The sequence below is a fragment of the Megascapheus bottae genome, chromosome 9, assembly GCF_031878675.1.
Source record: "Megascapheus bottae isolate mThoBot1 chromosome 9, mThoBot2.hap1, whole genome shotgun sequence".
Taxonomy (NCBI): Eukaryota; Metazoa; Chordata; class Mammalia; order Rodentia; family Geomyidae; genus Megascapheus; species Megascapheus bottae.
Genome location: NC_143517.1, coordinates 30,850,848 through 30,878,570, shown reverse-complemented (window position 1 = coordinate 30,878,570; position 27,723 = coordinate 30,850,848). Strand labels below are relative to the sequence as shown.

Sequence of the window (27,723 nt, the reverse complement as noted above, 5' to 3'; positions counted from 1 at the left end):
TCTTTTTTGATATCCATTTTTTCAAAGACTAATTGAGTGTCTTTCTAATTCATAACCTTAGTCCAAATTAGGTTTCTGTCTTTGGATTTATCCTTTTACAGCATTTACTTAATGGCTCTGATGAAAAATATAGAAGGTTAATGCATTTCTGCATCACTTAGTTCCTCACTCGAATCGGTAAGCAGATGTTTCACACCTGCTCTGGTCTCCATGATGCACTGCTACAAGAGCCAAACAGATTTGAAGTGGATTACCCAGGCCCAGTGTGAGATGCTGCCAGCACAGAAACAGGCCCAACCAGGTGGGCAGAGGAAAAAGCCCAATAATACTCAATCTCACACATTCAATAAAAGCAACCATAGTGGAGTCCTTTAATTCCAGAATTTACTGTGTACTGTAGGTACACATTCCAGGACAGAATTTGACCAAGTGTTCTTATGAGACTGGCAATGGCTATACAATGTGCAGAGAGCATGCTGGCAGAAAAAGTTCCACTATTGCTTTGGGCAGCTACAGGAGAGGGAATCCTGTTGCCCATGGTGAAGTTGGGAAGAAATTCAATATGCAATTGACAAAGCTCCATCCAGATGCCCCCTCAAGATTTGCTTTGTATTATAAATTTCTCTTTCATGAGGATGAAGCACACACTCTAACCATCTGCTCAGAGGAATGACTTGCTGTATGATAAAAGACACAAGCACAGTGAACTACAGTTGGAGGGGACTCTTGGATTAATCCTCCTGGGTTTTACCATCATTCTACTTTAAATCCAAGAAGAGACAAGAACTGGATTATGTCCATTGATACTGAGAGTTAGGATTGAGAGATATTTATTAGTTCCTACCATTTTTAAAAGCTTTCATTAGGGCCTGTGTCTTGACAGTTCTTGTTGGATCCTTCTTTGTCACCTTGCATTAGAATTAACTCCAAATGGATCAAAGACCTGGAGGTAAAAGCTGACACACCGAAAACTTTACAAGAGGGAATAGGAGATACACCAGGCCTCCTTGGCATAGGTCAAAACTATCTTAATAAGGACCAAGAATCACAACAAATCAGAGAAAGGCTGGATAAGTGGGACTGCATTAAACTACAGAGCTTTTGTATGGCAAAGGACATAGCTAGTAAACTAATTAGGAAGCCTACAGAGTGGGAGAAGATCTTCACCAACCAAACAACGGACAAAGGCCTCATATCTAAAATATATCAACAGCTCAAAAAATTGAATCACTCCAAAACTAATCTCCAAAGACAACCATCCCATTAAAAGATGGGCCAAAGACTTAAAGAGAGTCTTCTTTGAAGAAGAAACAAAATGGCCTATAGAGACATGAAGAAATGCTCAACATCTCTGGTCATAAAAGAAATGCAAATCCAAACAACTCTAAGATTCCACCTCACTCCAGTTAGAATGGCCAGGATCAGGGGATGTGGCCCGGAGGGATCACTACTACACCGTTGGTGGGAGTGCAAACTCATTCAACCACTATGGAAAGCAGTATGGCAGTTCCTCAAAAGGCTAAACATAGAGCTTCCCTATGATCCAGCAATTCCACTACTTGGCATTTACCCAACCATCCAGAAACTAGGGCATACTAAATCCACTAGCACAACAATGTTCATTGCAGCATTATTCATCATAGCAAAGATATGGAACCAACCTAGATGTCTCTCAGTTTATGAGTGGATCAACAAGATGTGGTATTTGTACGCGATGGAATTCTATGCTGCTGTCAGAAAAAACGACATCGACCCATTTGTTAGGAAATGGAAAGACTTTGAAAAAAGCATATTAAGTGAAGTAAGCCAGACTCAAAGGAACTTAAGCTCAATGGTTTCCCTCATTTGTCATAATCAGTAGAAACCTTGGGCTCTACTAGCAGAGATTTGCAATAGAGCAAAGCCTTGATACATAAGGCCATATAGTATGAAGCTAATTGAAAGGACCTCCAGGATATTGAAACAAAAGCCATATAATGAATGATTGTTGTCCTTAATGTACTATGTTATCTCTCATCTCTTTTGCTGTCCCTTGGTTATATCATATTGTTACAGTATCTCACTTTGTTATCTGATATATTGGGTATATTTGTATTTAGTTATTTGAAATTTGATAGGGAAGGGGGAAAACAAGATGAGGGGTGGGGGTGGGGGGAGGGTAATGGGGACCAAGACACGTGAAAGGGTATCAATATATGTGAATTAATGCACCTTCTATCTGGCAAATAATCATGTAACCCTTTTATGAATTACAATAAAAAATATTAAAATATTAAAATATTAAAATATTAAAAAATATTAAAAATTTTAAAAAATATTAAAATATATATATAAATCCTTCTCTTGTATATCACATACTTCTTAATACAAAATAATTTATTAAAAGGATAATTTCTTACTCTAAAAGCTATTGGATGCTTATAAGCTCAATAATTGACCCTATGTGCTTGTATTAAAGAACCCTATCCCACAATGCTAGGTAAAAGAATGTATTCCCTTTGCAACATTTCAACATATCTTTGAAGTGCATAAAGAGCCATTACACACTTCAGATTCAATGATACTAGCAAAGGCTGCTTTGAATGCCCAAAATAAGTTGGGGAGCTTGGGGAGCTTTCAATTTTTAATCATGTTTTCTGTTTTATAGACAAAAATGTTATATAATGTCAAAATAAAAACAATATCCTGGGAAAATCAAGGGTTTAAGCTTTTATTCATAAACTTAGTGTGATCAAAAACATTAGTATGATCACTAAAACTTCTTAGAGTTTTATGGTGAATTTTTTAATGTGATTTAACAATTTGGAAAATTCACATTTCAATACTGAATTTGTTGAAAATGTTAAAGTATAATGCATTAGAGCACAATATGATTAATGTTTTGAGGTTTTTCAATTTTCTTAGTATAGTACATCCAATTAAAAATTAATTAGAAATTGTGAGAAATGCATAACCATTAAATTGTACTCTTTTCTTTTTATCTTTTCTATTTTCTTTTAATATTATATAATTTTCTTTAATTAAAAATTCTCTATAATCAAAATATTTACGAGTGAGTTGATTATTTCCTGGATAAATTATCATTTTTAATAGCAATTGGAATTTTTGTAGATTTGATGAGAAAATTTTAATTTTGAACTGAAAATAATGCTAGTGTATACAAATTCATGTTATTTATTTAGAGAAAATAAGATAGCAAAAGATAATCAAATCAGAAGTCAAGATTTGATTTCATTAAAAAGTCAAAATGTGAGTTTAAAGCAATGTCATCAAGATAATTTCTGCCTGTTTTCCTTTGATTTATGTTGTGATGTACCAATTCCAGCCAAGAATTATGAATAGTTTAGCAAAATAAAAATGTATGAAAATAGAATAAAAAGTTTGTTGAGACTGCCTTAAGAAGGAGGGGAGGAGGGAGTGACAGAGGAGGTGGGTTTAATCAAGCTGCATAGTATATATGCATGGCTCTGTCAAAATGAAATGCCTGGTACAACTAATGGGTGCTAATGAAAATGTAGAGAAAATGCTTTTTTGAGGAAATCAGCTTTGTTAATATCAAAAAGAAACACACCCTGTATACTTTATATTCTATAACCCACTTTAAGAGCAGTTTGCATTTACCCTATAGGTTAACTCCTGTGTAAAGTGCTACTTTACTAAGAAGGAATCCCTCTGGAGGTCCTCCTAGCAACACCTCCATAACTTATGTTCCCGAATACATCCATGTGGAGACTGGCACACATTCTTCTATATGCTGTTTCCTTGCCATAGATGAATCAGCTGAGACAATATCCTTCAGAGATTCCGCCGCAAAGCCTGACCTTCAATGTCCAACAGGACAGAATGGAACAGTATCACAGTGGAAGGAAATGGAAACTGAGCAACAGAACCCAATCAGGTGAGAGCTTCATAAATCACTTAACATATATTGGAGGTATTGCTCAGCTAGCAAAAACATAATGCAAACTGCAATTTCCCTCTTTGGTTTAGTTAAAGGGTAAAGGAAATACAATAGTTGTATAAGCGAGGGAACTCAACCAGAACTTAAAGATTAGTTCTGTCTAGCCAGCATTGTACCTTGCCATCCAGCTATGGCCACTAAAAGTTCCAGGCAACCATTTTGGGTAGAGGCCAAAATCATACCCACAATAGTATCCCAATCACATATCTGCATCACTATATCATCATGGAAACAGCCTACATGTTTACTAGGTCTGTACTTCAAATGAAAGAATAGATGAGAATTCTCAAAGTTCACTAAGAAATTGCTATCCCAATTTTGTAAATATTTTATTGTGCCAGAAGATTGATTATGATTTCTTTTCAGCTGCTAAGCAAAGAACAGCATGAAAACCAAAGATAATTATAGAAGCAGGCAATCTTTATGCCATTGAGGGAATCCAGTGTTATAAATACTTCCCCCAAAATAATTGTCAATAGCACAAAGAGATGTCAATTTAAATGTGAATCCACAAAGCCACAATAATACACAGCTAGGAGGACCTTCATTTTGTTACTTCTTCGCATGGTGTTATGTGCCTGCTGCTCCAACTCGAGTTGATTAACTATAGTTCAGATAATTGTAATCAGCTTATGAAACAATGAATGCATATTTTTATTCTTAGGAAGGAAGGCCTGTCATTTAATAGATCAAGGTACATCTTCATTTATCCCACCCCATAATATCCCACTTTCCTTTTCTCAGTAGTTCCTCTACATTCTCAATGCATTTCCTGTCAGTAGGCACTTTCCTGAGGATCTCGGATTCAGGATGAGGCTGACTGAGCAATGGGCACTAAAACCAATGTATTTTCTGAACACAGACATGTCTACATAAGGAAATACACACAAGCTCACTCTAAGAAAATATTACTCCAAAAAATAAAACTTAACATATTGTTCTGAAACAGAGAAGATGCCTAAACCCTGCAGTAAGGACTAGAATCCTACCATAGGATAAGTATTTATTTATATGATTTATATAATTGTTGGTGTTTACAGAATGATTTGCACATCTATTGGCTGCTCATCCTTTTCTTTCCAGCACAGATAAGCAACCAAAGCTTACAGAGGTTAATTAGTGTGCTTGTAGTAATAGGGTCAGTTCAGATAAGATTCCACTGCAGGAGACCTGAATTCCTAAGTAGAATTTTCCCCTTTCTCTCACGAATATGCACCTTTTCATCAACCCATTAACCTTCTGAAATAATCCCTTCCTAACATTTATGCGAGTATATATTAAGTTTTTGGAAAAAGAAAGTAGTAGTAGTAGCTTTTCAAAAACTGTCATTGAATCCATAACTAATATTTTAGGGGAGATATTCCTGTTGATGTAGGTTCTAATATAATACTCTTACTCTACTGAAAGGTGAAAATGGAAAACTTCCAATTGCCCAGAAAGTAGGTCAATGAATACATATAGCCTCCAAACCCAAAATCCCTCCTGGACTTGACAGATAAGGAAGAAGGAAATTTCCCTCTTTGGTTCAGGAAAAGGGTAAAGGAACTGCAATAGTTGTATAAGCATGGTCTACCTCCCTCCGAATTTTACTTTGCCCTATTCCAGTACACAACTCTGAATCTACCTCCTCTTCTCTCAGTTCTAGCCACACCCATCCAATTTCAGTCTCTCCCCTCCTGCCACAGGCTTTGCAGCATATTAGTTCTCCTGTTCTTCAAGTCTCCTGAGTTTTGTTTTGTTTGTTTGTTTGTTTGTTTTGCCAAACCTGGGACTTGGGCAGTCTCCCTGAGTTTCTTTTCCTTTTTTTTTATCAAGCCACAGCTTTTTCTGTTTATGTGGTACTAACTAATCAAACCCCAGGCTTCATGCATACTAGGCTAGCATTCCACAACTAAGTTACATTCCCAGCCCCTACCCTTCAATTCTCTACTCTTCTACTAGCCCAAGTAAACTTCTCACTCTTACAAAATCTGTCTGCCCATTGCTTCTTTGGAAAGTTTTTCCTGGTCTCCCAATTAGGAAATATCAGAAGTGATATTAACTTCAACTGCAATTTATGTGGCTATCCCTCAGTTTCTTCCAATCTGCTGTGTCCTTTCTGATGACATGGTCTGTTGATGTCAGTTTGTTGATGACTGGTAGTGTCAGTTCTTAGTTCAATGTCTGGCACCGAGTATATACCCAGCAAGTATTAATAAACCTAATGAATGTATCACATCATACTTGATTTCTCAGTGATATCCAAATTTCCACAGTTGCATAGTGTGTTCAAGAAGAGAGAGGAAGATGCAAATTGGAACCAAGCCTCTCCATTCTTATTCAGAACCCTGAGCAAGAGGAAACATGTCACCATCATAAAGACCATGAAAATACAACTTTAGGCTTTCAAGACTTAATCCTTACCTTTCTACTGACTTGGCTTTTCGTCAAGTATTACAATCCTGAGTTAGCAAAATGTTTTAAACCTAGATCACATGCTGATGTCTTACTGAGAGATTTATTTTCTACAACAGAGGTAGCACTGCAGCTTGAGAATTCATTGACAAACTGAGGAACCCAACTTAGCTTCAAGCTTGTGCTTTGTTACTAGACAGATATTAATATCTTCATCAAGAATGTAATAAAAATACACTTACACAAAAAGGGAAACTTAAAGTGGGCATTGGAAGTTGCAGTCTCACCTTGAACTAAAATAATGAGAATCTAAATGGTCCAATGCCATGTAATACTTACCAGAACTTTCTGCTTTAATGTCATACACATCAGTGCTATGACATCTCAAATCCTAGGACATATAATCACATATAATCCAGTGACTATGTGTGATTAGATGTTATCAAAGAAAAAATAAGTGTAGTAATATTCTTTTTTCATATATTTTATTGTAATTAATAGAAGGGTTACATTATATTCGCCAGATAGAAGGTACATTACTTCACTAATATTTATATCCTTTCTCATGCTTTGATCCCCATTTCCCTCCCCCCAGCCCCCACACTTCATATTGTTTTCCCACTTCCCTATCCTATTTCAAATAACCAAATAAACATATATACAATATATCAGATAACAAGGTGAAATACTATAACAATATGAGATAACCAAGGGACAGCAAAAGAGATGAGAAATAACATAGTACATTAACGAAAACAATCACTCATTATATGGCTTTTGTTACTATATCCTGGAGGTCCTTGCATTTAGCATCATACTATATGGCCTTAAGTATCTAGGTTTTGCTCTATTGCAAATCTCTGCTAGGAGAGCCCAAGGTTTCTACTGATTATGACAAATGAGGGAAACCATTGAGCATGTGTTCCTTTGAGTCTGGTTTACTTCACTTAATATGATTTTTTCAAAGTCTTTCCATTTCCTAACAAATGGGGCAATGTTATTCTTTCTGACAGCAGCATAGAATTCCATTGTGTACAAATACCATATCTTGTTGATCCACTCATCAACTGAGGGACATTTGGGTTGATTCCATATCTTTGCTATGGTAAATACTGCTGCAATGAACATCACTGTACTAGTGGATTTAGTATGTCCTTGTTTCTGGATGGTTGGGTAAATGCCAAGTAGTGAAATTGCTGGGTCATAGGGGAGCTCTATGTTTAGCCATACTGCTTTCCATAGTGGTTGAACGAATTTGCACTCCCACCAACAGTGTAGTAGTGATCCCTCTGGGCCACATCCCCTCCAGCATCTGTTGTTATTAGTTTTCTTGATCCTGGCCATTCTAACTGGAGTGAGGTGGAATCTTAGAGTTGTTTGGATTTGCATTTCTTTATGACCAGAGATGTTGAGCATTTCTTCATGTGTCTATAGGCCATTTTGTTTCTTCTTCAGAGAAGACTCTCTTTAAGTCTTTGGCCCATCTTTTAATGGGATGGTTGTGTCTTTGGAGATTAGTTTTGGAGTGAGTCAATTTTTTGAGCAGTTGATATATTTTAGATATGAGGCCTTTGTCCGTTGTATGGTTGGTGAAGATCTTCTCCCACTCTGTAGGATTCCTAATTAATTTACTAGTTGTGTCCTTTGCCATACAAAAGCTCTACAGTTTAATGCAGTCCCACTTATCCAGCCTTTCTCTGATTTGTTGTGATTCTTGGTCCTTGTTCACAACGTTTCGACCTATGCCAAGGAGGCCTAGTATGTCTCCTCTTCCTTCTTGTAAAGTTTTCAGTGTGTCAGCTTTTACCTCCAGATCTTTGATCCATTTGGAGTTAATTATAGTACAGGGTGACAAAGAATGATCCAACTTTAGTTTTCTGCAGATGCTTAACCAATTCTGCCAGCACCACTTGTTGAAGAGGCTGTCTTTCTTCCATTCTATTTTTTTGGCTCCTTTGTCAAAGATTAGGTGGCCATAGGTCTGTGGTTTAATATCTGGGTCCTCAGTGCTATTCCATTGGTCTTCAGGCCTGTTCTTGTGCCAGTACCAAGCTGTTTTGATTACTATAGCTCTGTAATAGAGTCTAAAGTTTGGAATTGAAATTCCTCCTGCGCTGTTCTTTCTGCTAAGAAGTGTTTTTGCTATATGGGGTCTTTTATTATTCCATATGAAATTTTGGATTGCCTTTTCTATTTCTTTAAAGAATGATATTGGGATATTGATGGGTATTGTGTTGAAGTTGTAGATAGCCCTTGGCAAGACTGTCATTTTCATGATGTTGATTCTTCCAATCCAGGAGCATGGGAGGTTTTTCCATTTCCTCACTTCTGCTTTAATTTCCTTTTTCAGGGTTTTAAAGTTTTCATCAAAAAGGTCCTTTATATTCTTAGTTTAAGCTAAATTCTAGGTACTTTATTTTCTTTGAGGCTATTGCAAAAGGAGTTGCTTTCTTGATTGTTGTCTCATTCCTCTCACTGTTGGCATAGAGGAAGGCAGTTGATTTTTGAAGGTTAATTTTATACCCTGCTACCTTTCCAAAGTTTTGAATCAACTCAAGGAACTTGGGAGTGGAGTCTATAGGATTCTTTAAATACAGAATCATGTCATCTGCAGAGAGGGATAGTTTTTATTTCCTCTTTCCCTACTTGGATCCCCTTTATGCTTGCTTCTTGCCTTATTGCACTGGCTAGGAATTCTAGTACTATGTTAAAGAGGAGTGGAGAGAGTGGGCATCTTTGTCTCATTCCTGATTTTAGAGGGAATGGCTTTAGCTTTTCGCCATTAAGTATAATACTGGCAGTGGGTTTGTCATACACAGCCTTTATTATACTGAGGAATGTTCCATGGATTCCTAGTTTCTCCAGAGCTTTTAACATAAAGGGGTGTTGGATCTTGTCAAATGCCTTTTCTGCATCTATTGAGACAGTCATGTGATTTTTGTCCTTGCTCCTGTTGATGTGTTGAATTATATTAATTGATTTACGTATGTTAAACCAGCTTTGCCTCCCTGTGATGAATCCTGTTTGATCATAGTGTATAATTTTTTGATGAATGGTAGATGGTTGGCCAGTATTTTGTTGAGAAGTTTTGCATCGATGTTCATCAAAGAAATAGATCTATAGTTCTCTTTCTTTGACGAATCTCTGTCTGGCTTTGGGATGAGGGTTATACTGACTTCATAGAATGACTTTGGTAAAGAGGCTTCATTTTCAATTTCATTGAAGAACTTGAGGAGTATGTAGCTCCTGAAATTTTAAAGACAGAAAAGTCCCAAGATTCATAGTAAGTAAATTTCAGAACCCAGAGAGCTGATGGTTCAAGACCAAGTCTGAGAACAAGAAGCACTGACATTAAAAGTTCTAGGTTCAACACTCAAAAGGATTATATGTTTCATTTCCCTGAATAAAGACATGGAAGTTTAAAAAGCTTGAAAAATTCAGGCAGGAAACTTTTACTTGATGGATGATAAGTTTTTGTTCTTTGCAGGCCATCAACTGACTGGATTAGACCCATGCACCCAACTAAAGGCAGTATTTTTTCACTCAGAACTCTGATTTAGATGTTAATTTCATCCAACACATCCAGCACAAAAACACTGTCAGAAGTGTCATTGAGTCTGGTGACCCAGTCAGTCTGATACTTAATAATAATTACTGCATTTAGTTTCATTATATACATAAAGAAATCAAAATGGGGCTAAGGGGTTGGCTCAGTGGTAGCGCACCTACCTAATAAGGGTAAGGCCCTGAGTTGAAGCCCATTACTGTCAAAAAACAGATGATGAAACTATGGATCCTGACTTTTATGCTTTTCAAATACAGCATCTTCTTGACATTTCATACCCTTATGGCTTCAGTGAACCCATAAAACTTTTTCATATGGGTCCTATCAACCAGGAGTTTGGCCTAGTGGTAGAGGGCTTGCCTAGCATGCACAAAGCTCAGGGTTTGATTCTTCAGTACCACATACACAGAAAAAGGCAGAAGTGGAGCTGTACTCAAGTGGTAGAGTGCTAGCGTTGAAAAAGACCAAGGACAGTGCCCAGGCTCAGAGTTCAAGCCCCAGTATTGTGTGTGTGTGTGTATATATATATATATGTACATATATATACATGTATATACATACATATACATATATATGTATATCATATATACGATATATAGGAGATATACCCTTGTCCATACAGAAAAATGATCATCATACCACATAATCTTATGTTATCTATTAATCACAATTGATCACTGACTTTATATAATGCTCCTTTTACTCTTGCCTCAAATATTATTATAAGATGAAAATATGTATAATATATTTAAGCATATTAGATCTATTTAGGTGTTTATATAAACACAAAAGAAATGAATAAAATTTGCCTTTTCATAAAAATAGACATTTCACAAAGAAAAATCACTTTTGTGATTTGTTTTTTAACCCAGTCTCCAGTAAGATTGGGAAGTTATTTCATATCCACACCATAGTAATAAGATTCTTCTCAAATACACATCAGACAAGGAAGAGTTTTTTAAGGTATTTGTTATTACATGTCCACATTTCTGATGGAAATTTATTTGCATTAAACTAGCTTCCATTCTTCCTTTCCTTTTTTATCTTTTCACAACATTCTCTCAAGTTTCCATCAGAAAAAAGAAATTCTCTGCAAGTCTTCCTTTAAAAAAATAAAAAGAAAAACAAAACTTGTTATCTTGTCAAGTGAAACATTTAGCTTCTGAAACATGTGGGGTTCCCCCTGAAATGACCCACTAATGTCATTGATCCATGACCAAGAAAACGCCTGCTTTGGCATCCTTTACCCCAGCACATCTTATTTTTTAATATAAAATGCTATTATTTTGATGGACACTAATGAATGCCAAGCAAAAGAAGATGTATTTTGCCTGAAAATGTCAAATAAGTATGTCTGATAACGAAGACAGTGGAATGGCTGAGAGGTTAAGTGGTTCAGTGAGAAACAAGCTGGGCATTGAAGGCTCAGCCTGTGACTAGGGGTTGCAGTAAGACAGCACTCACAGTACTGTGCACACCATACATCACCACCGCAACCATGGTGCTGAGAAGGAAGTTTAGGTCTATGAGTAATCTCCTTTGTTCGTAACAGCATTCAGTCTCTATTTGGGTGGTTTTAAAATAGGCAATCATTTCACAGCAGGAACAATGAGAGCAGAGGAGATTTTAGAATCTTATCAGCACTCATAAACACTAATGTTTATTACCTCTTCACCAGAGAAAGCACGAATCACTGCAGGAAAGTTGCTTAAAAGTCCATATGTGAGTTGATAGCTAAAGAAAAATAAGAATGTCAGGGATCACGTTTATAAAAACAAAAAGTAATTTATATTTCTACAATTTGTAAGCATGTAATAATAAAAAAGGGAAAGCAGATACATATTTGTCAGTTTTGTGAGATGCATAATGAGAATTATGCATCATTAAATGTTTCCTTTATGGTAGGCAATGCTTTTATAAATAAGCAATAAAACACTTCAAACAACAGATTATCAGTTTATGTGTAATAATGATTGCACTTGTATTTCTGACAGAAACATTTTGTAGAAAGTAGAAATTTTCTGTAAAAGTTTGGAGAAAATATAATTCAAAATACTATCTAAAATATAAAACCATACCATACTAACAAATGCTGAGTACGAATCGAAGATAATTGTTAGTGATACAAAATTTTAAGAATTACTTTTTACTCTGGGAAATTTTTCTCTTTTATAAAAACAAAGTATTTTCAATAACTAAATTTGAGAGCCCAGAATCTCCACAAAGGAAGTTCCAATAAACATGAATTTATTGTAAAACATTAGTAAATACTTCAAGAAATAAATCACTGGTAGCACAACCAAGACAACAGAAATAAGCTGAATTGTAGAAGCAAAATCTTAGTATCTAAAGACCATACAATTATCAGACACATGATATAAAATAGACATAAGTATACTTAACTCAAATGGATGACTTAAAATAAGGCAAAACAAAAATTGTCAATATTCACAAGACATTTTTACAGAAGAATTAAGCTGAACTTCTAGAAGTAAAAAGTTTAACCCCTAAAATTAGAGCTGGAAGATTAAACAAGATTAGACATTTGAAGAGTCTGTAAAATGGATGACAGACCCAAACAAATAACTCAGAATTCCACTATAAGAAAAGATGGAAAAATTACTTGAGGGTTATGTGTGCATCTTTAGACATGCACATGTATAAGAAACAGAGTCAAGCGAGGGGTTCAGAAGCGTTGAACATAGTACAGAAAGTACAGGAAGGTACAGCATACATATAAACAGAATGTTAGGAAAGGACAAATGGTGAAAGACTAATTCTCAAATTAGTTCTTTGTTTGACTTAATGTATTAATGAGCCATTTAACAAAGTAATTCATGAATGCAGTGCATCTTTTTTTTTTTTTGAAAGTGGTGAGCAGGGGATTACAGTGACATAAATAAGGTAATGATTATATTTGTTTTTAAACACTATTACTCCTTCCCTCGTTTTCTCCCATTTACCCCCTTTCAACATTCTCACAAAGCATTAAGATCAACATAAGTAAATTCATCCCAAATATATACTAATAGAATTTTTTAAATTTACTTATTTATTTTGTGGGTCATGGAGCTTGAACTTGGCCTGGGCGCTGTCCCTGAGCTCTTTGACTACCACCCTACCCTCAAGCCAAGCCCCACTTTCGGTTTTCTAGAGGTTAACTGGAGATGAGTCTCAGGTTCTTTTGTGCGGGGGGGGCTATCTTTTTGAACCTTGATTCTCAGATCTCAGCCTCCTGAGTAGCTAAGATTACAAGTGTGAGCCACAGTGCTCCACTCATACAAAGCCTAATAACTTATTTAGACAAAATTAAGATCTTTAAATTAGCCAAGAAACTAAATCATCTAGGATGGAAAACTAGCCTTCTAGACTGTAAAATAGGTCTCAAAAGATGTTAAAATTTTAGTGTGATTTGAAAACTGTTTACCAACTACTATACCATGAACCTAAAAGTTAATTTTTTTCAAAACCAAAATTGTGAAAACATCTGGCATAATTAACATTTTTAATGTACATTGACATTGAGGTAAAAAACTGAGTTATAAGTGAAATGAATAAGGAAAAACCAGGAAGGTTTTGCATACCAAATCTGATAAATCAAAGAAATACTATAAGGTACCTGTTTTTAGCTTTTCGTGTTTTTGTATTTTTTCTTTAGACAGTTGATTTTAGTAACAAGCTGATTATAACGTCATTTAAAGAACAAAAAGAAAGCAAAAAATAGACAGGAAAATAATGCAAACTAAGAATTACAGATGTGATTTTATGCCTACCAGATGTTAAAAGCTACTAAATCCTTTCTAATTAAGTAAGTATGGCATTGGCACATGAGTAAATAAATCAATAAAAGAAGTAGTAAATACACAAATAGAAGTCATTATGTAAAAAGTGTTTAAGGTTGGCATCTAAAATTCTTAAGAAAGAAATGGTCTTAAATAAGTAGTATCAAAATAACTGAATAGCTACATGAAAATTATTAAAACTGGATTTGACTCTTATGCCACACACGAGTATAAATTCCCAGTAAGCCAGAGGTCTAAAAGCAATGTTAGAAATGCTTGGTAAATTGTACTACATTAAAAAAAAAAAGACAGTGGTACAAAAAAAAATGTTGCAAGCAACCTAACATAAATAACTCACACTTGGGGCCAGGATTTTGGCCTAGTGGTAGAGAGCTTGCCTAGCATGCAGAAAGACCGGGGTTCAATTCCTAGGTATCACATACATAGTAAAAAACTGGAAGTGGTGCTGTGGCTGTAGTGGTAGAGCACTAGCCTTGAGAAAGCCCAAGGACAGTGCTCAGGCCCTGAGTTCAAGTCCTGGGACTGGCAAAAAAATAAAATAACTCACACTTGTAATTCCAGTATTTGTAACCCAGGAGTCCTACAGCATCAAAACTTGAAACCAGCTAGGGCAGGAAAATCTTCTATACTATACTTTACACACTCTATATAGTAGTACACATCTAAATATATAATAGATGACAATAAAATACACATTCTTTTTGCCAGTCCTGGGCTTGAGCTCAGGGCCTGAGCACTGTCCTTGGACTTTCTCAAGGCTAGAGCTCTACCACTTGAGCCTCAGCACCACTTCTGGCTTTTTTTTTCTCTATGTATGTGGTGCTGAGGAATCGAACCCAGGTCTTCGTGCATGCTAAGCAAGCACTCTACCACTAGGCCAAACTCCCGGCCCCCATATTTTTATTACACATTATATTTCACCACTACAGCCTCCACTGTGAGTCCTCTACTCAAAAGTCCCTAAAAATCTGACTTGGTACTTGGTGTATTTTATATACGTTTATTTGTTTATTTGAATTAGGGAAGGGACATTGATGAGACAAAGGACAAAGGGTGGAACCAATACAACAGCGATATTCACAAGACTATATACATTGGAAATAAACTCTACAACTTGGGAGAAGGTGGGGGAGGGAAAGTGGGAAAAAACATGGCAAGGGGTAACAATGTTCAAGAAGTAATGTACCCACTACCTTACTAATGTACTGTAACAGCACCCTGGCAATAAATTTTTTGAGAAGTCCCTAATAATACTACCAAAAATTAAATACCACTCACCAAGTTGAAGCGGAATACATTGAGAAATGTTAAGAGTAACTTTCCTGGTAGGTGGTTATAAATGACTAAGTAGTTAAAACACCAAATGTTTGAATATGTGCACTGGTTCTGATTAAGGATCCAGCCTATAGACCCAGTTTGAACTACTGTCATAGAAATACTCTAGTCTTTAATGTGGAGATGACAGCTCAGATGCCTGTTGTCATTAAAAAGAAAAATCACAGAGGTGACACAAAATTTTTGTTGTTTCTCTTTGTTTCTTTTTCCCTTCCTTTCAACATAGAAGAAAATTAGGCAATTGTTATATTGTTTTACAGTACTTAAATAACAACTTTCCCAAAAAAAAGATCTTCTTGAGTACCTAGAAAAATGAGAGAAGCTGTGATACAATCGATTGATATTGACTGAACGTTTTTGAAAATTACATGAGAAGAGCAGAAATCTACAAGAAAGGCCAGTAACACTTGCGAATTACATACACTGTGGATCAGAAAAACACTGAGCAAACCTGACAATAATAGAGACGGGTTGGAGGGAAAACTGAGCTGAACTTATGAGCACAGTTTCACAAAGAATCTATCTGCTGAGAGTTGTCCTATGGGAAATGGGATCACGTGATGCACATGCTCTGATTTGTTTTAATTTTTATCTAGAAGTCCATATTTTGATGCTATAAGAAAGCAAACTTAAGGCCAAGCAAAATGCAGCTATAAATCACTTGTGTATTATCTCAAAAGACTAGACAGGTTCTAAAGAAAGCCACTGTCAAAAACATGTATTCCATTATAAACTTAGAGGTGGTCTGTAGGGAAAACATTCATTAATGTTGTTTACAGAAGGTAGATCACCAGAATAATTTGAACAGTCGCATTCAGTGTATTGCATTTCCTTTCTTTTATTTTTATTGTTGATTATAAGGTTTCTGTTATATTTTAGTATTTTGTAAATATTTAATATTATTATATATTTTTGCCTGACAGTATTTAATAAACAGTCTTTCATGGTAAATAGGATATCTGTGTAACCAACCTCTTGAATGTATTTATAATAGCCTGACTATACATCAATAGCAAGAGCCAAGAAGACTATACAAAATTCAAATGATTGATGGAGGCTGGGAGACCTGGTTCAAATGGGTGAAATGGATAAGTGAGTGAGTTGTTGTGATTTCTAAAATCTTCTAGAAGAAAGAAAATGATTGGTCTGCCTAAGACTAGCATTAGCAGAAGACAAGTGTAGAGATAGATAGCATGTCACCTGGTGCTGACAGGACAGATAAGTAGCAGATATTCACCAGGGAAAGGAAACAGATTTCTGCCTAGTGAGAGGACATTACAGCCATGGGTGATGGGAAAACTAGACACTGCCTTGCAGCACAAAGATTTGCAAGCAGCAGCAAAAAGGCCCAGAGAAGCTGAGGGAAACAAGAAGCAAGCCCAGAAAGAATTAAACAAGCAAACAAAAATCAGGACTCGGAATGTGGCTCCATGGTAGAGCCCTTGCCTAATATGCATGAAGCCCTGGGTTCAATTCCTTAGTATTAGGTAAATGAAATAAAAATTTTGAAAAGCAGCTGATCTATGAGAGTCAAGGTAGAGAACGGCAGCTGTGGACAGAACCCTCATCCCTCGTCTTCCCTTTGTGAGTAAAGGACTTACCTATTACAGGAAACCAGCAGCAAATGTATTGGGAAAAACCATTTTCTAGTGTGAAGCCATTGCCAGAGGGATAGAGATTTTCATCCCAAATATTGAATGCAGGGTCCTGGCCTTAAATTATGTAGTTGACAATAATGCCAGTGTGAAGAAAGCACTGTAGGTTTTACTCTAGTGGGATCCTATAAAGGCAGTTACCAAGTGAAATCACAAACATAGCTTTTTAAGTTTTCAATAAGAAAAATTATCAATATAATTAAGGCTTAAATATTACCCTCATATTAAGATTTTATTAGAAGAAGTTTACTACCCATAAAACCTCTCAGCCCTTCTTTCTTTATATAAAAAATAATATTTTCATTTATTTTTGCACTATTCCAGTACCCCATGGTATCTGGACAGTTAGTTCTATGATATGGTAAAACATAAAACTGAGAGATAAAACATCTAATAATTCTCTCTCAATAAATGTTCACCCTAATTCTGCTGAGACAGTAATAGCCCAGCAATTAGTGTATGTGCCAACAATCAGCTAGGCAAATTGCCTCTACCTGGCCTAATGATTCATTTCATCACAACTGTTCACCAGTGCCGCCAGCTTGCAGAACAGGCTTGTGTGTACTAAGCCAAGCATTGGTGATTGTAAGACACCAACAAAAAATGATAGAGCAATAACTAGGCTAGCAGCAGAGGGACAAGTGGGCAAAATAGGAGCCATTAGAAGAAGAACTTTGTATGCTTCCACCCTCGTCCCCAAGCCTGTAGGTGTGTATTACTCTCTCACCTACCCATCCTCCTCTCTCTGGCACTATTCCTCTTTCTGTCCTACAACCCCTAGTTACAATCTCTCCATTGCATGAAGGCTGAGATTACAAGAGTCTACCACACCTGGCTCATATTTTGTCTTTAAATATCTGTTTTATCCATCCCTCCCTACTAAAAGTAAAGCTATGGAGGATAGGTCCTTGTTATGTTTACTTCTATAGCCTCAGTTCTCAAAAGACTTCCTGACATACAGTAGTGCTATGATAAACATATGCTAAACATCAGCATCGATGAATGAATGAGATTCTTACATTGCATCATTTTGCAAGGAGGATGAGATTTTTTCCCATAACATTGTCACTGTTCTTAAATCCTTAAGTTTATTATGTGGCCAAATTCATTTCCCTTAAATAACTCAGCACACATTTCATGGGTATATTTGATCAAGTTCCATGTGATAACATAACCCTAAATACCACCAAGTCTTTTCCAATAGCTCTTAGGGGAAAAAAATCACAAATGAATGTAGTTTCAAGCTATTTGGGGCGAGGAACAAAATTGAACTCTCACGCTTTAACTGATTCCATAGGTACAAAAAGTTATGCCTTCAATTTCCTATCTACCATAGCTGGTTTCAACTGCAATTATTCTCATGGCATAAGTAGATTTCACAACAGTATCTCCATCAGTGCTCTAGCATTCACCTCTCCAGTCTAGGACACAATAAGAAAGTTAGATGAAAAGGCAAGCAATGGCTGAAGCCTGGGCTTCAGTAAACGTCTATCACATAACAAGAGCACCAGGCTGTGGGATGCAGTAAGCCCTTCTATTCAGGGAAAAGCTAATTGGAGAAAGGTTTTACGTCCCTCTGGATTAAGACACAAATGGTGGCCACATGAAAGAGTTCTCAAGGCTGTTGCTCTTTTACCTACTTGCAGTTCACTGCAGCGCTTTTCTCACACTAATGAGCAGTGCCTTCACTCACATGCTTTTCAAATTAGAAGCAGAGGATATTTTTTAAGTAATGAAATGTTTTGTTTAAACCGTACCAACATGTGTTTTGAAAGGCACTGAAAATGTAACATATGGTCCACATAGATTTCAATAGGCCAGCTCTGTTCAGGCATTCATCCAAGTAGAAGGGGAGCTGTTTCCTTTGTCCACTCTTTAGGCTATCCCTGCTCAGTCATCTAGCCATTCTTCTTTGATCAGATATCTGTGTTAGTGAAACCTGTAAAAGTAATGGACGCTATACTTTCAAGGATAATTTGTTTCAGTAGTCCTTAAAAATTATACACTACTACATAAGAAGTGTATTGTTTGCACACAAGTGATTTAGACAAAAACTACATTTAGATTATAATACTTAGCTCACTGTTGATATGGAGGTTCCACAAAGAAAATCTTCCCAGCTATACCCACAATAGCATCAATTTTGTCTCTTTCATTCTGATCATCCCCATCTGGTTCTGTCTCTCTCACCCTATATTTCATGTCTTTCTAGGATCCACACTAATTGGATCCACTCCACACATTGGGCAAATACCTAATTAGTAGTCCTAACAACTTTCCATCTCACTGCATACCCCAAGCCAAAACTTCTGGTGCCACATATAAACCATGTGCGGCCCCAACCTGGAGAGTGTCTGTTGGAACTGCATGCTCCGATTGGTTGTGTCCCTGAAACCCAATCTGTCCTTACTTTTGAGCTTTGGTGATTTTTTTTGTATTTGCCACTCTTCTCTTTGCAGCCAGAGAAGGTTTTCTGCTTTTAAAGGCTTACATGATTAGACTGGACCCAGCTAGAGAATCCAGGATAATCTCTCATTGGAAGCTCTGTAATCCATAGGCCCATTCACTGTGAAACAATCACAGTATCAAGAGAGAAGAGGTGGACATACCGGGCCACCATTCTGACAGAATCTTCATTTTTCTTCACACCTGAGATTTATTTGATCTTGAGAGATTAGTTTATTGATCCATGGAATAATTTGAGCTGGTAAACACTGTGAAAACCAGAACAAAACCCAAACAGCAAAAATGAAAAGCTTTCCAAGACAGTAGTTTAATTGGCCAAAGAAGAAAGCTGCCTACTCACTAACAGAAATACATATGAGACTTCTACTCAGAGTAAGATGTTGGCAAAGGAATTTAGCAGATAATTAAAAATCCTAGACAATTTATTTCTTCCAAGATGCTTTTGGGGAAAGGCTTATTGTCTGCAGATAATTTTAAAATGCTTGGACATGAGCTAGTTTACACTCATTTCAAAGCTAATTTTTAGCAACAATCTGTTCTTAAAGGCTGCTGCTAATACCACATTTCCAGTTCCTGGATTGCTACTGACTTCTGAATTTAAAAAAAAAAAGAACTACTATTTTCTTGTCATTTTTTTCATACAGATGATACCATTCTTAAGAAGTGTTTTGAAAATCACTGGTTCTTTGAAAGTCATAATGCATTTTCCACTGTAACCATGTTTTAAAAAATGACAGATGTCAAGCTCACAAAACTCAACTTGAATTGTACTTTATGTAGGACCAGGACTGCATAAGTACAGAACTAACCCTGAGTTCTAGTTTAGAGCACATCATATTACAAGACAAGGTTACTCTCTGTCTTTCTGTTTTCCAGGCTGGAACAAGTCCCAGTCAGCTAGAGAGAATCCACTGAGGTCCAGATATGACCCTCAAAGCCCAGTCCAGAAAGTCCTTCAGACAGGTAGCTAAAGCTACACAGCTTTCAGAAGCATGGAGTCAGCCACAGAGTTCAAGTTTCCCACCCCAACCACCTGAAGGAAGCATGATGTCCAGGGATGTGTGTTTTGCTTTTCCTTTCCACCTACTCTTCCATGATAGCCAAATTGTCTCCATTCCTGGTTAACAGTCTAAGAAAAGGCAGCCTAATATATTTTCCTCTTCTTTTGACTGTCTCATAAGCACAGTCCTTTAATAATTTGCACTAACTTTTGACTGCTAGAAATAAGAATTTTAATTTGTATAGTAATTTATTCTTTCTCTTAGGATAATGTTTACGTCTACTACTGTCGAAATTTTGAAAACAGGAAAGCACAAAATAAAAGTAAAAATGGATCATAATCCCAGCAGTCACCATATCATTCTTTGTGGAATCCCAGCAGTCACCGTATCATTCTTTGTGGAAAGACATAAAAGATTGAATAAGTTTATAGTGTAAGATCCAAACAATGCTTTTCTTGATTGCACAGACTCTGTGGCAGTATCCCATAGTCTTCTCAGTATTAGCTCCTATGAGGAGCAGGCTACTGGACTAAATTAAGAATAAGAGGCACAGGAGCTATCAATCACAGCAAAGCTCAGCTATGCTGGGAACTGCCTTTGAACAGCATCCTGTTGCACACACAAACATGCAGCTACACTGCCCTCTAGTGTCCATCCACTAGATGTCATGCAGCCCCACACAAAATCAGGATCTTTGGGGAGCTGAGATCAAAGGAAAACCAAGACTTCTGGTTGAGGGAAACAACTAGAAAGGTATTATGGGCACTCGGTGAATTCCTATTATAGAAAAAAATTAAAAATTATTATCCTTAAGCTCTTTTTTTCTTTACTCTCCTACTCCCAGTCTCTTTTTCAAGATAGTACAGGCTGGATTTGGGGTTGGTTTTTTTGTTTGTTTGTTCGTTTGTTTTGCATTCTTACCATGACTACTCCTGAAAGGAAAATCATCATTCTGATACAGCTATGAAGAATGACTTCTGTGCAAGTTACAAATATTTGGCCTTATGTAAAGCATTTCAGTCTAATTCAAAATAGGAATCTAAATTCTAGATAAAGAATAAAGCCCTTAAAAGGCAATGTTAGATGACATCACAGATCACAAGAAAACAAAGGAGTATTTCTAAAGTTGTGTTAGATGAGGAACTATTTCTAAGAAAGCTGGGCACCAGTGACTCACACCTGTAATCCTAGCTATTCACGAGGTTAAGATCTGAGGATTGCCATTCAAAGCCAGCCTGGGTACAAAAGTCTGTGAGACTTATCTCCAATTAACCAGCACAAAACTGGAAGTGGTATTGTGGCTCAGGAGTGGAGTACTAGCCTTAAGCTGAAGAGCTCAGGAACAGCACCCAGACAGGAAGGAGGGAAAGAAGGAAGGAAGGAAGGAAGGAAGGAAGGAAGGAAGGGAGGAAGGGAGGAAGGGAGGAAGGGAGGAAGGGAGGAAGGGAGGAAGGAAGGAAGGAAGGAAGGAAGGAAGGAAGGAAGGAAGGAAGGAAAGAAGGAAGGAAGGAAGGAAGGAAGCAATATTTACCTCCTCACCTCAAAACGGCCAAACAGATCTCACAGAGAAGCAGGTAAAATGAAAATTGTTTTAATTTAATGAAAATTAAAGTGGATCATCATCAAATACATGATGTACTTTCTAATCTGAAAGAAATGGTAAAAGCAAATGTAGGTTGGTTGGAACATCTGAAAATAAAAGCTTCCCTATGGTTAAAGAATAGAGCAGGGACACAATGAACAGTTAAAATGTGTTTATTATTCACACTTACAGAACGCATGAAAAGCTTATACAAAAGAAAAGACAAAATGACTTCAAAAGCAATACCACTTAACAAGTGGGAAAGGGTGGCCAGTAAGTAGATATCACACTTGCAGCTTCAGAGTAACAAAAATCAGCTCATTAAAATTACATGTCATTTCTTGGCCTGCCGAATTAGTAGAAATGTCCTTAAAAAAAACAGCCAGTGGTGAAAAAGGAAGAGAAAACATAATCCTTCTCAAACAATAACATTTCTTCAAAGAAGCCATCAGTGAGTTACCAGAATTCTTAGACCTAGCCATGCCCCAAAATATCCCAGGCTGCTATTTTGGAGAATATATTCTAAGGAACTATTCTGATGTTTATAAAATCTTCCTGGTAGGGCTGGGATGTAGCTCAGTGGCAAAGAGCTTGCCTAGCCAGTGCAACGTCCTGGGCTGGACCCCAGAACAAAGACTTAATATGCACCAAAATAGGTTAGAAGGGTTTTTTAATTTTCTCATCCTTTCCCTTTATTATAGCTCCCAAGTTTTCAATAATGATCACTTACTTTTTAAAATAATAATAATAATAATAATAATAATAATAATAATAATAAAGGAAAAATCCCTACCAAAGAACAAAGAAGTATGAGCATGCTATCACTGAAGTCATCACCTTCAAGTGGTTATCTACTGAGTGAATGTTAAATAAAATCTGCTATGAGGGGACATGGTTATGATTGCACAGTATGTTAGCATGCTGTGCTCTTCCTGGTGTGTTACTCTTTTCCACTACTTCAAGTAGTCCAAGAGGGTCATTTTCAAAGAGCAGGCAGTTATCTGTCCAGGGAAGAAGTGGAACAGACTCCTGTTTAAGATAAAATGTACTGCACTGACCTCCAAAACCTGCGTTCTCTTCCCCAAGCTATAAAGTATGCATTATAAGTGTCAGAACCCAATATGGATTTCAGGAAATAATTTAACACGAATCATGAACTTTGTTAATATAAACAGTGTTGATATATTTGGGCATTTTAAATTTAAAATTTTGAAGTTGTGCTCTATACTTTTTATTCTTAAACTTGCCAAAGACATTTTCCTTTTTTTCTTTTTTATTGTAATTAATAGAAGGGTTACAGTTATATCAAAGACATTTTTTCAGGACTACCCGAATCTAAAAGAAGAAAGGAATAGTTATTAAGTGCAAATTTTTCAAGTTGGATACTTGTGAACTCCTAGCAAGTAAAATAGAAAAACAAAGCTATGCTCATATAGAAAGTATTTTCAAAATAAGAACATTCACACAAGGCTGAGGAGGCAAGAGATTTACTGGTGTATACAGTATCTGTGATATTACTTACATTTAAACTAGATTTAACATGAGACTTAATTTCACTGTTGAAATATTTCTTAAAATGCATATTTGTCTCTAACAATAAAAAACTAAAGCTATTTATAAAAATAAAGATATTTTATAAATAGAAAATAATGGTAGAGAAAGAAGTTATACTCTTTAAGAAAAAAATTACCAATTTTTATCCTTCCAATCATTTAAACAAAACTAGCTAAAAATGTTCATTAAGGAAATGTCTTAGTGTTAATTTTTCAAACATTTAAGTAAATAGTACTGAGTATACAAGTGTTTGGAAATGGAAAGCAATATACTTTAATAATTTCCAAGCTGTCATATCAATGCTTCATTCATAGTTGAGCTAATCACTAACACACAGCAAAACAAAGAACAGAGATTGAGATGTTTATATTATTTAAGTGAAATAAACCAATAAAAATATTCTTTTTTATTCTGTAATGCCCTTGTGTAATAGTAATTTGCTTTGCAAATGTTTAGACTTCCTTTTCTTGAAAATGCAATGAAATATTTGTAGTAATATTCTCATATTACTAAAGGAAATTGAACATGTTTAAATTTCATGGAGATTTTGCTCCTTCATGTGGCTTCATTTGGATGAAAGGAAATGAAGAAGAAAGAGAAAGAGAAGAGGGAAGGAAAGTAATGACAGAAAGGAAAGTAAAGGAAGGAAGATAATAAGGGAGTGGGGGGGCAAACAAAGAGAAAAAGAGAAATGCTAAGATTCAGAGAGGAAGGCTACAGAAGAAAAGCAGGAAAGAAGATAAACTGAACTTTTGATCCCAACTGATTCTTCTCAGGAAGCCTAAGAAAGAAAATTAAAGTGGAATATTGTGAGCAGTGCTCAGATAAAATACTTCTAAAGCCCTATAAATTTAGTCTAAGGAATGTATCAAACTAACTGCAGTTTTTGGACAATGAAATATTTTATAACTTTCAGCAATTTTTTATTTGATTGTTGTGAGAATCAGTTACATTATTTATCCAAGGCCAATATCTATACAATATTCAACAAGAATCTATGAATATTAATCTTATTAGAAATTACAAGAATATACAATATATTAGCACTTGATCATATTACCACTGTTATTTATCTTCAAATGTAGGCCCACTTCTTTTATACTTTATGATCAAGCACTGCAATATGCATTTTTTTTCACTCTTGGGGCTTGAACTCGGGGCCTGAGCACTGTCCTTGGGCTTTCTCAAGGCTAGCACTCTACCACATGAGTCATAGCACCACTTCCAGCTTTTTCTATATATGTGATATCGAGGAATTGAACCCAGTTCTTCGTGAATGCTAGGCAAGCACTGTACCACTAGGCCAAAGACCTAGCCAACAATATGTATTTTATAATCAATGGGTTACAGCATAAAAATAAATCAAGCATTAAAGGAATTAAGAATTGCCGGGTGGGGTGGCTCTTGGCTCTAATTCTGGCTACTCAGGAGGCTGAGATCTGAGGATCAAAGTTCAAAGGCAACTCGGGCACAAAAGGACCTGAGACTCTTATCTCCAATTAACCTCTAGAAAACGGAAAGTGGGGCTTAGCCCCAAGGGTGATAGTCTTGAGCTGAGCACAGGGACAGTGCCCAGGCCCAAAGTTCAAGTCCCATGACCCACCAAAAACAATGGAATTAAGAATTATGCTTTCATATGGAGAATGAAGGTCTGAGAGATGGTGAAGCCCATCCCCCACACATATCCTGCCCAGGTAATGGGTGTGCATCAATCTCTGGAGATAGGGGTGGGCACTTAACTGACAGATTACTAGATCTGTCACTCCAGTACCTGGGACTGGGAGTTTTCTGTGACCCTGTCCCCTGACCTGACGCTATTTAGGCCTGGATCAGTTTAGGCACCATTACAGCCATTCCGTGTGTCTCCATGTTCCTGTCCGTGTCCTGTCTCCTGGCAGTTCTGTGGTCACCATGGCATTCCAATTCAGCTCTTCATTGGAGCTGTTGGCTTGTTGGTATTGTTTTATTTGTTTATTTCCTCTCTGGCCTGTATCCTAACTGTATTATGTGTATTATCTGGTTGCTGGTCTTTGAGACAGGAGTCTACTGTGCAGTCACTGGCCTTCTAATAAAGACTCCAAGATTCCAACCCTTAAAAAAAACTGCTTTCAGAAGAAAAATCAAATTGTATTCCACTTCACTAAACTTTAAAGTATAAAGAAGTATCCAAATAATCACTTTCTCCATCATTAATTGCTTATTGTTGGGAAAACAGTCGATAGCTGATTTTACAATACATTGAAAATAAAAGTAAGAGTAAGAGGATGGACAGAACTCAAAATGTGAAATTTCAAACAAAAATTTAAGAAAGTAAATAAGAGAGAAAAGAAATATGTTTCCCCAATTACAAACTATAGTTATAAACTAACTGAAAACTTGCTGCCGTCCGGCCTGATCCAGCATTCAACTGTGAAATCGTTAAAGTTTCTCATCATGACCCCAGGAGCTCCTTGGTCACCAGCTCAAGATTTTTCTTTTTTTCAAACTTCTATCTTTTCCCCATTGGAAATCCCAAGTTTCTAGTTCCTCTTGTTACAATGCACTCCTTTCCCTGTAACCACTTCTCACTCCAACATCTAAATCCTCTTTAAGAAATAAAATAAGCTGGGTATTTTGTATCTTAGTGCAAATCATGTACTGCCTCTCAAAAAGGCAAAACAAGTTTAATTCCATTTGTGGAATGAAAGCTTTTCCCTATGAAAACAAAATCTTTAAGGAAATCAAACACATGGTGAAATTCGAGTTGTTAGTGGAACCACACTCCATAGACAAAGCTTTTTGCCATTCATAAAAATGTGCTGTTGCTTCAATCAAAGACTTCAATAAATGTGAGCTTGAAATATGCCTTCTGTACCGCTCCTAAAAGATAATTAATTACTATCATCTTTCATGTCATAATAATGCTTACACACAGGTAGATTCAAATATCATTTTTCCCTGATGAAAAAAATGATACTTATATTTGATTTCTAAGGAAGCTCTAAATATCAATTAGAAGAATATTTATTTACAAATACTTTTAATCTCATTTATAAAATTGGGGGGGTGAATTGATTTCCAAAGAGGGATATGTCATAAAAATCAGGAAACTAGAATTCATACAACTTTATGTCAAACCATTCAACAACATTAGAAGAGGTTATAAGTTTCCTGGTGTCTTTAACTACAGTCACACAGAACTCTTTTTTTAGTTAGCATATACTAATTTGTTGAAAGGTGTTCAATTGGGATATTTCCATAGAAATGTAAATAATATTTGGGCCATATTCTCTTCCTCTAATTCTTTTCTTATCACTTTTCTTAAGATTTGCTTTTTTTTTACAATTCTATGAGTCTCTTTATGTCATTTTTCCATAATATATGTAATATAGTTTGGTGTTTTTTATGGTAGTATTGAACTCATTGCCTCATTCTTCCTTGGCAGGCACTCTTTCAATTAAACCACAAGTCCGACACTTTTTTATGTTGGTGATTTCCAAGGCAGGATCTCACTTTATGCCTTGGGTAAGATCCACCTACTCATGCTTCTCTTGTCACTAGGGATAACAGGCATGCACTACTGCATGCCTGAAATGGTCTCTCTAGCCACATTTCCCTGATCTAAACTTGAACCAATGTGGCTTGGCTTACTTTGATCATTCTTGTGGTTTTTTTCACTTTCTTTTTTTAGTACTAGGGTTCAAAGCCAAGATCTGCTCTTGCTAGACAAGTATTGTACTATCAAACTGCATCTCTAGTCCTAGAATGAATTGTTAAACATAATTTTTGACCACTGAAAAAGTAACAATAGCATAATATTTTGCAGAATTCCAATAAGTTTCTCAGGGGCAAGGTCTTCTGGCATTCTATCTCTAGCACCAAGTCAAAAGCCTAGTATATCAAAAAAGGCTTATTGAGGGAATGAATATGATGAAATTTCTAAAGAATGGATTAAGGAAGAAATTTTTATAGCAAAAACATCTCTTAGAAATTTAGCAATTAAGCTGGGCATGGTGGCTCATGCCTTTAATCCTAGCTACTCAGGAGACTGAGATCTGAGAATCAAGATTCAAAGCCAGCTTGGGTACTAAAGTTCGTGAGACTTTTTTTTATTTCAATGTACAGAGGGGTTATATTTATAATCGCCAGATAGAGGTTGCATTACTTCTCATATATTGATAAGCCTTCTTATGTTTTTGTCCCCATTGCCCCCCTCATTTTTTCCCTCCTATTTCAAATGAACAGGTAAACACCTATATAATGCTCCAGGTAACAAAGTGGGATACAGTAACAACATGAGATTGGTCAAAGGACAACACCATAGAAGGGAGAAAAACATAATACATAAAGAGTAACAGTCACTTATAATTAAGCTCTTGTTTTCATGTCCTGGAGGTCCATTAATTTGGCCTCATCCTATATGGCCTT

General features: G+C 36.3%; 1 protein-coding gene across 1 annotated transcript in view; it reads left to right on the top strand.

The window, feature by feature from the left end:
• Positions 1-210: 210 nt before the first annotated feature.
• Cngb3 (cyclic nucleotide gated channel subunit beta 3) overlaps positions 211-27,723 on the top strand; it is a 117,323-nt gene continuing 89,810 nt past the window's right edge. Inside the window, exons 1-2 of the mRNA XM_090338766.1 lie at positions 211-301; positions 3,772-3,898. Of these exons, the coding sequence (XP_090194892.1) occupies positions 211-301; positions 3,772-3,898 (218 nt within the window). The remainder of the gene's footprint in view (positions 302-3,771; positions 3,899-27,723) is intronic.